This window comes from Heterocephalus glaber, unplaced genomic scaffold, assembly GCF_053883595.1.
Source record: "Heterocephalus glaber isolate CG9 unplaced genomic scaffold, H.glaber_assembly_v1.0 deba00001762, whole genome shotgun sequence".
NCBI classification, from domain to species: Eukaryota; Metazoa; Chordata; class Mammalia; order Rodentia; family Bathyergidae; genus Heterocephalus; species Heterocephalus glaber.
In genome coordinates this window covers 1013228-1027680 of record NW_028258459.1, presented here as the reverse complement: position 1 = coordinate 1027680, position 14453 = coordinate 1013228, and the positions used below count along the sequence as shown (strand labels likewise).

Sequence of the window (14453 nt, the reverse complement as noted above, 5' to 3'; positions counted from 1 at the left end):
GCCTGCAAGATGCCGCAGCAGCCTGTGAGTGACCAGAGGTGAGCGTGCTTGCCAGGAGCCTTCTCCACTCTGCGGCCTCCCGGTGTCCCGTACTGCTCAGATCTGCTCTGTCCGGGCAGGCTGCGCTCCCAGCAGAGGAACAGGCCTCAGATGCCCTGGGAGCAGGCGCCCCGGAAGCACGTGCCCTTCAGCATCCAGCAGTTGTCCAATGCACCAGAGGGGCCACAGCACCTTCCATGAAGCTGGACTCAGGGCACAGCAGGCTCGGTTCTGCCTATGGAAAGAGGCTGCTGGGCCCCTCCCCCTGCTGCTCAGCCCCACCCACTCTCCAGAGCCCAGCATGGACAACATGGCCCACTGTGCGCCAGGCATTAGGACCTGATGCGACCACCCATGCCACACACCGGCCCCTGCCCTGGGTGAACCTCACATACCGGCCCTGCCTGTCTGGCAGGCTGACACTGGCAAGTCGGCCCCAACCTGCTTTCCAACACTGCTTCCTTCCTGCCTCTCCCACAGGTGTGTTAGTCCCAGGAAACCTTTGGCTCTGCCTCCTGGGGACCCGGTGTTTCACGATGGCTCCAGAGCTCTCTAGGAAAGCAGGTGACAGGCTGGTGTCTTGGGAAGGAATCACCCTGCATCTGCCCAGCTGATAATAAGGCTCCACGGAGGGGAGGGCCAAGTAGGTGGCCCGCAGGCAGCCTGGGCACAGGGTGGCAGCCCAGTCATCAGACCTCTGGCGTTCGGTGTGTGCCAGGATGATGTTCACGGAGAGGAGACTGCCGGCAGGTAGGGCATCCAGGCACATGGAGTGAAGAAAATGACAACTCTGAGCACAATGGGAACGGATGGCTGTGACTACTGGGCCTGGACGACCCCAGGGGATAATGAGTGGGGCTGACAGGAGTAGCCCCCGTCAGGCAGGCAGGGAGCAGCAAAGCCGAAGATGAATCACAGGCCTTGATAAGGAGGTGGCCCTCCAAAGACGGCCAGATGCTCCCCAGAGCAGCTTGGGCAGGCCAGGGCAGGAGCCCTGTGGGGGACCTGAGTGCCTGGGGAGTGGGGACTGGGGTGTGCGGAGAAGTCCGAAGAGCACACTCCCGATGCCTCTGAAACTTGCAGCCTGCTGGGGTGCCCGCCCCCAGGGGCACCCACGTGCCCCCACAGGAGAAAAAGTTACTGGAGCCTTCTGCCCTGGGGACGCCCCTCCCAGGAGCTGCCTCACCTGTCTCTGCCGCAGGGACAGTGACTGCCATCTCGCTTGGCTGTGGGACTTGTGGAGCTACACACAGGAGAGCAGCAGGCCACGCAGGAAGAGCTGAGAGCCTGCTGCCAGGCCCCTGAGCAGGCAGGGTGTGCTGGGCCTGGAGGGAGGACAGGGAGGACACCGGAAGAGGAGCAGGAGCGGGATGCGCGCGGTGGCAGGGCCAGGGTCCCCGGAAGGGGATCTGAGTGCGGCAGCCAGGGGCCTGCAGATAAGGGACTTGCAGTACCCTGCTAGGAAACAGAACTTGCTGCTCTGGAAGGCCGGGCCAGGGGCACAGACTCGCCTCGGGGATGGGTGCTAGAAGCCTACAGAGAACAAAGGCCCACACTGAGCAGCCTTGAAAGGCCTGCAGGGCACAGAGGAAGGGAGCCATGAGGCCGGGGAAGGGTCCCCCTGGAACTGGGTGGATGAGTGAGGCCAGAAGACCCCCCTCAGGGGGAATATATTCCCTGAGAGGGCTCAGAGGACACACGGTGCACCGAGGGGGTCAGGGATGAGCCAGAGAAAGGCTCCTCTGCAGGCCGGGTGGAGGCAGAGGAGGCTGCTCTGTAGCACGGCTCACTGTGAACAGGGTGCTTGGCTGCCTCTATTCCCCCTCCTCCCCTGCAGCAGCAGCAGCTGGAGTGGAGGCCAGGGCTGCACTGAACAGCACTGAGCAGCCAGAAGCCAGGCGAAAGGATTGGATGCCGCTGACAGTGGGGAGTGACAGAGACTCTCGGGACCACACAGCCTCCCTAGGGGCACAGAGGCTTCGCACCCAGGTGGGTACAGCTCCAAGTGGACCCCAGAGAGAGCGCGGCTGGGGAGCAGGAGGCAGCAGGAGGCCGAGTGCTGCCACCCCAACCATCAGCTTCTGCCCCTAACCAGACTGCAGACCGGAACCCCACTGACCAGAGCAGAGGCTGGGGTAGGCACCAGGGACACTGCAGCACCATGGCAAGGAGAGACTGCAATGGTCGCACCGCCCTCCCTAAAGGGCCCCGAGGCCCTGTGTGGGGTTACTGAGCAGCGGGGAAGTGGGAATAAGCGGACAGGGCTGCTGCAGTGTCCCAGGGTCGCTGGTATCTGGAGTCTTGGTAAGCTCTGCGTGACAGCCAGCCTCGGGAAGTCCCTGCGCTTACGCTGCTGGACAAATTGGTCACTGGACGAAGGCCAGATGGCCCATTCCCGGGGACCTGTCTGCTAGTCTTGACCTCAGACAGGCTGGCGGGGTCTGTCTGAATTTGGCTCACACTGGCCATAATGAAAAATTACAAGGCAAAGTTGCAAGCTAGCATGCGCTCAATGGGAGAAAACACAGAAAAAGAGGCAGGGAAAATATGCCTAAGTTGTAAGCATCCTTGCCTGTGGAAATGGCCACAGGACAGTTGTTCCTGCTCCTCACTTTTCTGTACTCTCCAAAGCTGCCACAGGAGCTGCAGGTAGACCACTAGGTCAGCTGAGGGCCTCTGCTGAGGACAGCTCACTGATCCCGCAGCCAAGGCTGTGGCTGACAGTGTGTCCCGCTATCTGACTCACTTAGACAAACAAGCTAGGCCTCGGTCACCAGGCCATGGTGTGTCATCTGAAGGCCTCCCCTAAGCTTTGGAAGGCAAGGCCCAGGGTCCCTGCTTATCTACATAAAGACTGAAGCATCCAAAGAGGAGAGTAGGGAAGAACAGGAAGGCTGACGGAAGAGCCTGAACTGTGGAAAGACGCCAACGGTGGCACAGACCCCCACACTAACGCTGGTGCGATGGCTCAGTTCCGGAAGTTCACAGGAACTCGGCAGCCTGACTCTCCTTCAGTCTCCGACCCAGGCGCCGCTCCTACCCAGCGCAGTCCAAGCCCTGTGTGCAGCCTTTCTGGCCGCAGCTTTTTCCTATCCACTCGGAACACCAAAGTCAAACCTGGAAATGCACGCAGTTCTCAGCGTGAGCACATGATCTGGGCCTTGGTCAGGGGCCATGGCCACACAGCAGCTGTCCAGAGGACAGGAAGGGGGGCGGGGGAGAGCCGGGAATCAGGCCAGCTGAGGATCCGCACAAAATGGGGAGAGCTAGCCGGAGAGAACAAGGCTCCCTGTCTTCACGCAGTGGTCGGCCAGCTGCCCAGGCTTCTCTTGCATGTGTGGAATCCAGGCAGAAAAGGAAAGCTAAGGCATGAGGAAGTGAGCGCGAGAGCCCAAAGAAGGAGCCCCTCTTCCTGGGGGCACGCTTGTCACAAGTGCAGGGCTCACTGTCCCCCGAGCGAGGGGAGGTGAGACACTCTGACCCTCAGGGCACGCCAGCCCAAACAGCCCCTGCAAGACACGGAAAGGAGACCCTTGGAGATGAAGGGGACACAGTGTCTGAAACTCCAATAGCCAGTGCGATTGAAATTAGTGCCAGACGCGGGTTAAAAGAACAAAAAAAAAAAGGAGCCCAAAAAAGCTCCTCCTCCTCCACAAGAACAAGACCCAGACCCGGAACTTGACAGAAAAACGGGATAAAGGCACTTCCCAGGAGACAAAGCCAGACTGGCCAAGGACTTGAAGGGAAGCCAGGAATGTGAGTCAAAGCTGTCCCAGACCTCTGGGCTGCAGATCTCTGGGCAGGAGCAAGGGTGAACCCTCTCCAGATGAGGGCCTTCGCCTGGGCCTGCGAAGCACAGGAGCAAGGCGAGGAGAGGGGACTGCATTTCAGAAGCCGCAGAGGGAGGCAAGGGAAGAGGACCCTGAGAAGGCCCCCGCCCCTCACTCAACACCCTAGCTCCGCCCCCAACACAGCAGCACTTACACCTCCGGCCCTCTCACACCCTTAGCCCCGCCCTGCTACCAAGCTCCTCCCCTAACTAGCTGAGCTTTCAGCCTCGCCCATACACCACAGCACTCACAGCCCCAGCCCACCACCTCGCAACTCCGCCCCTAACCGTAATTCAGCACCCTTAGCCCCGCCCCCAGACCCTCAGTACTCACAGCACCGCCCTGTTTCACAAGCCCCGCCCCATCTCAAGCTCGTAACCAAACCCCGCCCTCTTCCTCCAACCCTGATAAAGTTGGCTGTCACTGCCTCGCCCCCGCCCGACTGTCAGAGCTCCAGGGCCTGGCTCCAACCGTACCTTACCACTGGCCTAGCTGCTTCACCCCAGCCCCAACCCAAATACTAAGCATTCAGCCCCAACACAAGGATGGCCTCAACCATCAGCCCCCCTCGCGCTGCTCCCCCCACAGCTCCTCCCCAGTTCTGCCTCCACACTCAGGTTCCGCCTTACTCCGCCTGTGGCCCCGCCTCCAACCCCCAGTTCAACACCACCCCAAAGGGCTTCAGAACTCAAGGCCCCGCCCCCAAGCGGATCTGACCTCGGCCCACCGCTTCACCCAGACAGCCCCGCCCCAAACATCACTTCAGCACTCAGGCCCGCCCCAACCCCCCCCCAGTACGGCCACGCCCAAGACCCCCCTCAGCACTCAAGCCCCGCCCGGCTCCTTCAGGCCCGCCCCTTCGCTACAGCGGACGTCACTGCCCGCCCCCTAGGCTACCTAGGGCCAACCCTCCGCCACCAAAGCCCCGCCCCAGACGATGACCTCATTGCTGACATCCCGCCCCCAAGTCTACCACAACTCGCAGCCCGGAAGTCTGCCCCACGGCACCGCCGCCAACCTCAGCACTCATAGCCCCGCCCCAGTTACTCCCTCACAACTGCGGCCCCGCCCTGTGCCTGATAAGCCTGGGCTCCTCCCTGACAAGCTGCCCGGCCTCGTCCCGCCTCTTCCTTCTCCTCTGCTTAATTTCCTCCTGCTACTCCCCCCCAGCTTTCGGAATCCTGAACCCTGGTGCTGGCCTGATAGGCCTGCGAGCCACAGGGCCCGCCAAGCCCAAGAGTATCTACTAGCACGGCTTGGCGGACGTAAGTACGTGTTTACGCAAGTGCGTGTCTTCCTACCCAGATGCGTACCTGCATGCCTGTAGGCCTGATTGGCTGAGCCGACCGCGCTGCTTAAGTGCGTGTGGCGTGCGTACGTAAGTACGTGGGATGGGCGCTAATGCCGGTACGTGCCTATGTAGGCCCCTCCTAAGAGGGCCTACGGAGGGTCTGGGATGAGGCGGAAGAGTGATTGCCTGCGAGCTGCGGCTGGCGACCTGGCATTCCACGCAGGCTACAGCAGGGGCGGCACAGCTGCGACGCGGGCCGGTCGCACTCCGCAGCAGTCTAGTCGCCTCGCGAAAGCGCCAGAGCCCCTCGTCCATACTCTGGCGCCGTGGCCGGACGCCGGCAGGAGGAGGACAGTCCTGGCCGCTGCCTGGGGCCTGAGTTGGCGCAATGCGCATGCGTGCAGAGACTGCAGCTCCGCCAAGGATGAGGGCGCTGGTGGCTGTACTGCCCGGGCCGGGCCGTGTGCTCCACCTGCAGCAGAGGCTCCCCTGGGCTGGGCTGCCTTGGTGGCGGATCCCGCAGGAGGGCGCCCTGCACTGCTCCCTCCTCCAGCGGACCTCTCACACCCTCTTCTCCTCCGTGGGCCTGTGATTTGAGTCCTCTGGGGAAGCCTTGATGGGGCCCTCCACCCGTGCTGCCCCCACCTTGCCCTTAGGCTGCAGACTCACTGAGCCCTGGATGTGGGTGCTCCGCTCCGCTCAGGCAGCTCGTCCAGCGTGGTCTCCCCCGATTTAAATCAAGGGCAGACATATTGGGACCTCCACGCCTTTGCCCTGTGACCACGTGAGGGGGGTGTCTCTCCTGGATCCAGTGTGCCGGCCGACCTAAGAAGGTGGCCTGATTACCGAACTCATTTCCTGCCCTGTGGGTGGTGCATCGGGTGGCCCTTGACAGGCAGGGGACCAGGTTCCCACTGCTGAGGTCAGCAGGGCCAAGCCCTGAGTGAGGGGCTCAGGTGGACTCCCATGAGCCCGACCCCCCTAGGTCTTCTTGGTCTCCATTTCGTGCTGAGCTGGGAAAGCCTTCCTCCTCGTGCCCTTTCCCAACACTGCTGTCTTGTGCTTGACCTTTCCACCTTGTCTCCCTTGCCCTTGTGCAGGTGAAGAAGCTGAGAGCAGAAGAATATTCCTCCTCAAGGCACAAAGCAGATACGGGGCAGGACAAGGCTCTGCCCCTTCTTGCCTAGACATATACATCCAAACTCACTAGGAGGCGCTCTGCACCCGCAGCTCAGGTTTGAGTGGGGTAATTTTGTGGAATTGATGAGGAAAGTGTTGGCTTAAGACACACTGTAGTGCAGAGCAGGGGAACCTTCGTTCTGCTCACGTGCCGCAGCAGGAGAAATAGAAATGGCAAGGTCCTGGGGAAGCGGTCTCCCTCCTTCATAATCCCTGCAAATCAGAGGAGCAGGATGCTTTGTTCCCCATCAGCAGCAGGATGATCCTCGTGGCCTTGACATGTGAGGGAAAGGCACTGTTGGTGGGTGGGGTGCACCTGGGCAACTCTGGGGAAGCCATTTGCTGGCCGGTGTCTGTGTCTTCGAGCTGCATGCCGTCTGACCTGGGCATCCTCTCACACACATCTTCACACTGCGAGTGTGAGTGGTGATACCGTTTCTGGTGGCACAAAATGGGAAGTACCTTGTAACTGACCGTCAGCAGAGCAGTGGTTGGGTAAATTATGGGACAGCCGAGGGCACCATAGATATGGTGGGGGAAAAGGCAGATGAAGGTGTGCATGCAGAAAGGATGTGCTCGATGTGCCATTCAGTAGCAAAAGTCAGGCTCCGCACTGTGGAGATGTTCAGGGAACAGCCCATGTCTGTGTGTTTGCCCAGGTGGTACTTCTCACTGAGAAGCTGGAGGAAGGCGGAAGACCTGCTGCTGTGGGCTGGGTTTGTGGGTGCGGACGGGCAGGAGTGGGGGGTGGGCCACGCTTGTCCTGTCTTCTGAGGACGGGCCTGTTTTCCTGAATCCATAGGCCACCCTGGAGGTTGAGTTCCGGTACTGACAGAAGGAGCCCGGAGGCAGTACTCAGACAGGGGATAGCTCCCGGGTGGAGAGCAGAGCAGGTGATGGGCCTGGGGCTTGCTGCTGCAGCACGGCTGGCTGAGTAGCCTCCAGTGGGGACTGTCCTGCCAGGTGCCATGTGTTCCCGTCCTTCAGCCTCCTGCAAGCTGAGGCCGCGTGACAGCTGGGACCGGGCTGAGGTTCTGGCTTCAAGCCCGTGGCTTTCCTGGCAGGCGACTGTTTCCTCCTGCTGCGCAGCACAGTCTTCTACCCGGGGAGGCCCCCTCTCCTGAGAGACACACGAAGGAGGGAGGGACCTAGCAGGGCAGTGGCACTGCGGCCCTCCAGGAGACCTAGCACAGGAACTGACCTTGCTGCCTCATTTGAGGGTTAAATTCGGACCCCCAAAGATCACGACCATCCCAGGACCTGGCACACAGGAGATGCTGAGCCCTGGGCTCCTTGCTCTTGATCCCAGCATCCCTTTCTCCGTGCCCAGTGCAGTGTGGGGGGATCATTGAAGGAGTGGTGCCCACCTGGGTCTGGAGGAGACGCTGCTGGGGCCGCTTGACATCACAGTGTCTTCACAGGTTAGCTGCGGTCAGATGCCAAGGGTTTGTGCTTAGCAGCCCGGAGGTCCGGCCTGGAGAGACTGCAGCCCGAGGCTCTTAGGGTGGCAGGGCCGGGAAGCTGAGAGCATTGGCGGGGTGACTTGGGCCAGCAGGAAAAGCAGCAGAGCCAGGGCTCCCCTCCCTGCTAAAGCCAGCCCCCTTGGCTATGAAGCCCCAAGTAGGCCAGGGGCCCTCCCTCCTCTGGGTTCTCTGGGGCCCTGGTGACCTGCTGTGGGGCCGGGTGGCAGTGAGCCCATGGTGACGGGGGAGGTCAGTGGGGCTTGAGGGCACCCGGGAACGCGTGGGAAGGCTGGGTCTGCTGCCCAAAAGCCTGACAGGTGGTGTGTGCTGTGCCTCTGTGTTCAGGCCCAGGGAGCCCGAGCAAGATGAAGTTTGGCTGCCTCTCCTTCCGGCAGCCTTACGCCGGTTTTGTCCTAAACGGAGTCAAAACCCTGGAGACTCGGTGGCGCCCCTTGCTGAGCAACCACAAGAACTGTACCATCGCCATCCACATTGCTCACAGGGACTGGGAAGATGACAGCTGGTGGCAGCTGCTGGTGGAGAGGCTGGGGATGAGCCCTGCACAGGTCCGGGCCTTGCTTCAGGAAGGGGAGAGGTTCGGCCGAGGCGTGATCGCTGGTGAGTGAGCTCGTGCCACTTTCCCTACACAGCACACCCTCCCTGGGGCACAAGGAGTGCTGGGCTGGGGATCCCCACCTTCCCTCCCTCCCTCTGGGAAATCGTTTGTCTACTCCGGACCTCATTTCCTGTGCGGGATCTGGGAGGCTCTGTCAGGACCCTGTGTGTGTGTGTGTGTGTGTGTGCAGGTGTGTAGGTGTGTGTGCGCACAGCACACTCACCCACATGCAACAGCTTCCACGAGAGGCAGCGTGACGCAGGTGATTGGGTGGTGTCTGGAGTCCTGCCACCTTCCTGACCCCTCAGGCCTGTCCCAACGCCACTGCCCGCAGCACCCAGGACGTGGCCACTCTTCCCTTGGGGCTGAGGTCCTGCATCACCACCTGTCACTTGGTGACCTCCTTAGCCATCTTGTTGAGTGTAGTTTCCCCAGAAGTGCTGCTGCCCTCCCAGTATGTCCCCGCCACCCTCAGCAGTCCCGCTGTGACCCGCCCAGCCCTCGTGTGGCTTCCTTGGGGAGAAGGCCTGATGCTCTTCATTTCTGGAGCCCTCTCTGTGCCATGGCCAGGATGCCCTGGGCAGGGTGTGTCACGTGACCAGTGTGCACTGAGAAGACCTGAGCATGTCCGTGTCCTTTGGGTGACGACTCGGTCTCCAGCAGTGGTCACCCCAAGGGATGCTCGGCCCACAGGCAGTCCTCGGTTTGTGGCCGGGACACCCAGCTGTGTGTTGTCTGTGTTCCCAGGCCTCGTTGACATCGGGGAAACTTTGCAGTGCCCGGACGACTTAGCCCCGGAGGAGGCTGTGGGGCTGGAAAATCGAGCTGTACTGACCAACCTGACGCAGAAGTACCTGACGGTGATTTCCAACCCGAGGTGGTTACTGCAGCCTCTCCCAAGGAAAGGGGGGAAGGACGTATTCCAGGTAGACATCCCAGAGCACCTGGTCCCTTTGGGGCCCAAGTTGTGACCATCGTGAGCCCCCGGGAGGAGTGTCACCGAGAGGCCAGCTAAATCGTGACCCGGTTCCTTTATCATGGTGCAGACGTAGAAAATCAGCTTTGGTCTCAGTTGCCACTGCCCTGAACGGCGCTGCCCACTAAGTACTGTCCTCAGGCACAGGCTTCTCTACCTGGGGAGGGGAATGGGGGCAGGACTGCCCTTCAGGGTGTCTCTTCGGACTCAGGCGTTGTTGAAAGTGCCTTGACCTTTAGCACCGGAAGTATCTTGGCGTGGCCACTGACTTTGGCCCACGACTTTGCAGATTGTACAAATAAATGTCCGTGATAACCTTTGGTGTCCGTGGCTCCTTTGTTTGCTTCCCCTCTGTTTTAGGCAGAAGTCGGGGAGCATGTGAAGGGCACCCAGGGGAAGTTGCGGGAAGTCCGAGACGAGGCCCTGAATTTGCTGGATGGTGACCGGCATTTCGTCTGATGCTTCTAGGGTGAATGGAGCATCATGCAGAGTTGGAGCAGCCACCTGACCTTTCACAGTGCTCTCACCCCTAGGAGAAAGGGTCCCTGGGTTCATGAAGCCTATGTGTCGTGCAGCTACTGTGTATCTAGCAAATGGTCCTAAATACTGCTCTGGTAGAGTGAAGTCATCTTGAAAACAGATAGGTCGTGTTTGTTTTGGAGGGGTGTTTTGTCGATTTCTTGGCAGTTCTACTGGTTGGAAGCCATGCATATTAGGGGCTTCTCCTCCGAGGAGGCTTGGGATGACCTGCTCAGGAGAATCAGGAGGTAGTAGTTGTGTGGCCGAGGCAGGAGGGCAGCCTGACTTTCAGGTGTGCCTCTGCAGGGATGCTGGAGGTTGGGCCAATGAAGCTCTGCTACTGATCAGAAACTTCTGGCAACACTGGGGCAGGAGCGCCAAGAGGAAAGAATCTCCTGTTCCAAGATGCCATAGCCAGCTGGATGTGGTCGCACATGCCCAAGATCCCAGCACTCTGGGAGGCTGAGGCAGGAGGATTACAAGTTGGAGCTTAGCTTGAGCAATTTAGCATGACTGTGTCTCAAAATGAAAAAGGGCTGGGGATGTAGGTCAGTGTGAAGGCGCTGGGTTCAACCCGCAGCACCATGCACACACACGCACGCCCGCGCACACACACATACAGCTGAGTACTGTGATGCAATGCCCTCAGGTCAGCAGCCTGGCTTGTCTGTCTCCTGAGCAGCAGCCAAGAGGACTTGATATTGGCCTCATCCTCCAAATGCCTAGCAAAGCCCTTTGGTACGTGGGAGAAGCTGCGGTTGCTTTGAATGGAAGAGGAAAATGGGAGCCCAGGAGCCATGGCTCGGGACTAGTTGGAAGGTTAGAACACAAGTACAGTTCTCATTTGATCATTTGTTCCCCCCTGGGGCTCTGCCTCTCTTTGTTAAGACCGGAAATAGATTCATTATTAGGAAATGGCCCCTCATGGTGTTACTGGCCCGTGAGTTCATGGCTGCGGATTGTCGTTCAGCTGTTTGCACAGTACAGACTTGTAATCTGAGGCATCCTCCTGCTCCTCCGCATCGGAATGCTCATCCGGGGTCTTGGCGGAGAGGGCAGTCAGCGCAATGGAATAACAAGTGTTGAACAAAGACATCAGAGCACAGTGATGCCGGTAAGCTAAGGAGCTGCGGGGCTCTCCCCCTGCGCCCTTTTCTGTGGCAGCGGCTGGAGGCGCAGATGTGCCGTTCCTAGCGGTGCCCTCCCCACTTGGGGCACTTGGCACCCGAGGGGCCTGGTTGTCTAAGCTGTGTCCGATGACACTTTTCATGGCCCATATACCAGAGAACACAGTGGGCGGGGGGCCTCTGGGGCCTTGATCTTGGAGGGCTTCCCTCTGGAACTTCCTACTGTCTGCCTTCTGGAATCGTGGGGAGTGTCGCATAGCCATCTTCTTTTTCTTTGGATTTGGTGCTTCGATGCCCTGCCAAGCAGGGTTTCTAAGTAGAGTTGGAGTACAGGTCCCCCGCAAAGCAGGATTTCTGAAGTCTCCTTTTCACCAAATATTTTCAAGAAGCCCCGGCTTATCTCTCTGAAAATTGGAGTTGTAGTAGATCTGAAACCAAACAAAGTATGTCAGCCATGCGAGGATAAAATGGGCACCCCTCCCAAGAAAAATAAATGTTTTCGTTTAGCAATAGAGAACATGACTTAGTTGCTACAAGGTCACTGTACCCTACAAGGTGACTTCCTAAAGATAGAGTGAATGAAACCTTGCTTTGCCAGCATAATGCATCCCAGAAACACGCTTGTAATCCAGAGCACTTGTACACTGAAGCGAACTTTCCCACAAGAAATAACACAGACTCAGATGATTCGTTCCACAGCACAAAAATATCCATACAAAATCACTACAATACTATAATGTAATAGAAAATATAAAAAAAAATCAATTAACTTGCACTTAGCTTTGAAAACCTTCGTGGCTGGTCTGAGGGAGACGAGAGAGGAGGGTTGTTCTACAGGGCGACTTTCACTATCACTAATGGAATCACTGCCATCTATCAGCCCAATGGACTCCTTTTCTTATCATGTAACTTTAACGGACCTATCCAAGGGCGCTTGCCTTTGCCTGCTTTTGAGGATTTCACGGAAATGTGACTTTGCATTGTCGTTAAACAGACTCGTTGCTCACACTGCACTGCTACAGCCTCACTCAGTGGTGCTTTTCTACACAACTTCGCAGCGCTTCCCACATTTGATGCATCTCCCTAATCTCATGTGAAGTGAGGGATTCCTCCACCTTTTCTCCTCCTCTGCAGAGATCTCCTCCATAACCTCTCAGTGTTGGGAGACGATCGCCCGCAACATTCGGCATCACATACTACTCGTATTTCAAAACATTGCTCATTTGTCAAGTTAAAAGCATTAGAAATGTTTGCTCGTCTTGCGGAACACTCATGGAACAAGTTACTCGTGGTCCAAGGCTTTACTGTAATGGTAATACATCTATATGACATCGCATCGACTGCTCTCTCAGTGGGACTCTGTATTCTTGCCTGCAGATGGTCTCTATGGGGCTCTGGTTTAATAGCAAAACTCATCCTTTCAAAGTCTAATCTTTCATCTGTCAGTGCATCACATCTAACACTAAGAAGTTACCCTTGCAAGTTCCGCCCCTGCAGAACACCGGTGACTCATCTGGGGAGCTGTGAAGAGGGTGAGTAGCAGAGAACACAGAACAGACACTTTCTACTTTACCATCATCGTCTTGTTCCCCCAGGACTGAGCCTCTGAGTCGTGAGGGCATATCCACCTGAAGCCATAAAGACCAAGTTGGTGAATGAAACTCTTCAGGCTGTCGGCTTCAAAAATCCTCCCTGTGTCTCTGTGGCCAAGAATCTCCCCCTGGAAAAGGTCTGCGTCAATGACCACAGCGTCCCCATCTTTATTCCAGCACACGGACTGGAATGCGTTGTTCTCCACTATGCCCCAGAGCTTTCTGGGAAAGGGGAGACCACCAAGTTCATTGCTGCCTTCCTCATTGGCCCCGGGCTGGTTTTGGTCCTCTGGCTGCTGAGCCCCCTGAGAGCCTGGATCTTGGTGCATGGCTCGGTCACCATACCTTCCCGAAACCTCCCTGGAGTCCACGTTCAGATCAGGTAGAGGGTTAGACAGGGCCTTCCTCGCTCGCTCTTTATCCACAGCTAGGTCTGGCATTACCTCAGCCTTTGTTAATGAAGTTGCCCATGGCACTCCCCAAGCATCAGGAACCGTTTGTACACAAGATGGTTAGCTCTGTCCTGGTGAGTCAACACTGCCTTCAGTCCCAGTGGACATGCCCAGCCAATACTGTCCACAAAATTCTAGGGCCTTGGTATGGGGGCGAGCATTGGCCGGAGTCATAATCCTCTGTGTTTGTCATGTGATGTCACAAAGGTGGCTCAGTCACACTGGAGGGGGAGTCCTGGGCAAGTGTGTGTGTGTGTGGGGGGGCACAGGGTCATAGGCTTTCACTTTTTTCAGGTGTGTAAAGGCCTGGTTCAAATTCCCAGGAAAGTCTCCTTTTGCTGGGACAGGTGCATTGTGTCCTGGGACCAGCCCTGGGTGACTTGAGAAGCCAGAGTCCCATCACCCCTCCCATTCCTGAGGTTAGGGGAGGCCTAGGGCTGCCCTCTCTGATTTTCTCAAGCCAGGCCCGCAGTTAGTGTTGGCTTGGGAATGAACAAGACTACCTGGGTCGGATGGGCTGCTGCAGGACTGTACTGCCCAGGCAGGGTGGCCTAGCTTTAGTTGGTATTTCCCAGGTCTCAGCCCCCCCCATCTCCTTCCTGCTTTGGTCTCTTCCATCTACTCCTGCACCCTTCACCCTCTTTGCAGTCAGCCTTAGTCTCTAAATGGGCAGTACAGTGAGAGTTTAAGAGTCTCTTCTCAGGTGCCTTTCAGTGCACAGGGCCTCTAATGCTTTATCATGTCCCCATGTCTGGATTCAGGCTTCCTTCATGGTCATGATGCTTTTAAACAAGTGACAAAGGAGTCAACTCGATTTCACCAGAGGCTAAGATATAAAACAGACACTTGCGGGTGTCTCTGGAAAAGGCTTCTAGAGTTTTCAGTTAAGCAGCCATTGTCCTTCGCTTACGTGCTGTCTGTTCCTGAGGTGATTTCTTAAGACCGAGGAGGGCCTTTACTAGTTGTATTAACCACCTTCATGTTACCATGCTGAATCCCCAAGGTAATTGAGTTATAAAGAAAACAGGTTTATTTAGCTCATGCTTCTGGAGGTTGCAGTACGATGTCAGCCAAGGCCATGTCTTTGTGCCTCTCGGGATGGGGGCACAGCGTGCCTATGTGGGTGGCAGAGCTAATCATTTACATGGCAAGCCTGGAAGAAGAATGAGAGACAGGGTGGGCTGGGGCCCCACAGTCCCATTCGGGGCATGCTTCCAATGATGTAGGGACCTCCCACAGGGCTCTCTCCCAGTAGGGCCACCTTGGATGTCATGGTTTATGTCTGGACGTCTTCCGAGAGCCTCATGCACTCAGAGGCAGGGCGTTGGGAAGGTGATTTGAATTATTGGGCTTATAGTTGACTTGCAGT

The 14453-nt window shown here is 57.6% G+C and overlaps 2 protein-coding genes across 22 annotated transcripts; one reads left to right on the top strand and one right to left on the bottom strand.

The window, feature by feature from the left end:
• Nucleotides 1–3766: 3766 nt before the first annotated feature.
• On the top strand, nt 3767–9711 carry Eola1 (endothelium and lymphocyte associated ASCH domain 1). 21 transcript variants are annotated; one of them, XM_087202061.1, is made up of 6 exons: nt 3767–3795; nt 6261–6395; nt 7142–7232; nt 7404–7760; nt 8148–8420; nt 9166–9711. In XM_087202061.1, exons 5-6 carry the CDS (start codon nt 8168–8170, stop codon nt 9387–9389), a joined length of 477 nt encoding a protein of 158 aa, XP_087058187.1. In that variant the 5' UTR covers nt 3767–3795; nt 6261–6395; nt 7142–7232; nt 7404–7760; nt 8148–8167; the 3' UTR covers nt 9390–9711. The 21 variants fall into 21 exon arrangements, with proteins under 21 accessions (XP_087058187.1, XP_087058184.1, XP_087058198.1 ...); XM_087202063.1 differs by lacking the exon at nt 3767–3795 and adding an exon at nt 4926–5134 and having other exon boundaries at nt 7670–7760; XM_087202057.1 differs by lacking the exon at nt 3767–3795 and adding an exon at nt 4926–5138 and having other exon boundaries at nt 7327–7760.
• Nucleotides 9712–9843: 132 nt separating this feature from the next.
• Nucleotides 9844–13197, bottom strand: Hsfx3 (heat shock transcription factor family, X-linked member 3). Its single transcript, XM_087202052.1, is given in 2 exon segments — nt 9844–11468; nt 12614–13197. Coding segments are annotated over 2 exon segments (1068 nt in total). The 5' UTR covers nt 13073–13197; the 3' UTR covers nt 9844–10859.
• Between the last annotated feature and the right edge of the window lie 1256 nt (nt 13198–14453).

Coding starts and splice junctions, on each gene's coding strand:
- Eola1 (XM_087202061.1), top strand. CDS start 8,168: ATGAAGTTTGGCTGCCTCTCCTTCCGGCAGCCTTACGCCGGTTTTGTC. Junction 8,421..9,165: donor CGGCCGAGGCGTGATCGCTG/GTGAGTGAGCTC, acceptor CTGTGTTCCCAG/GCCTCGTTGACATCGGGGAA.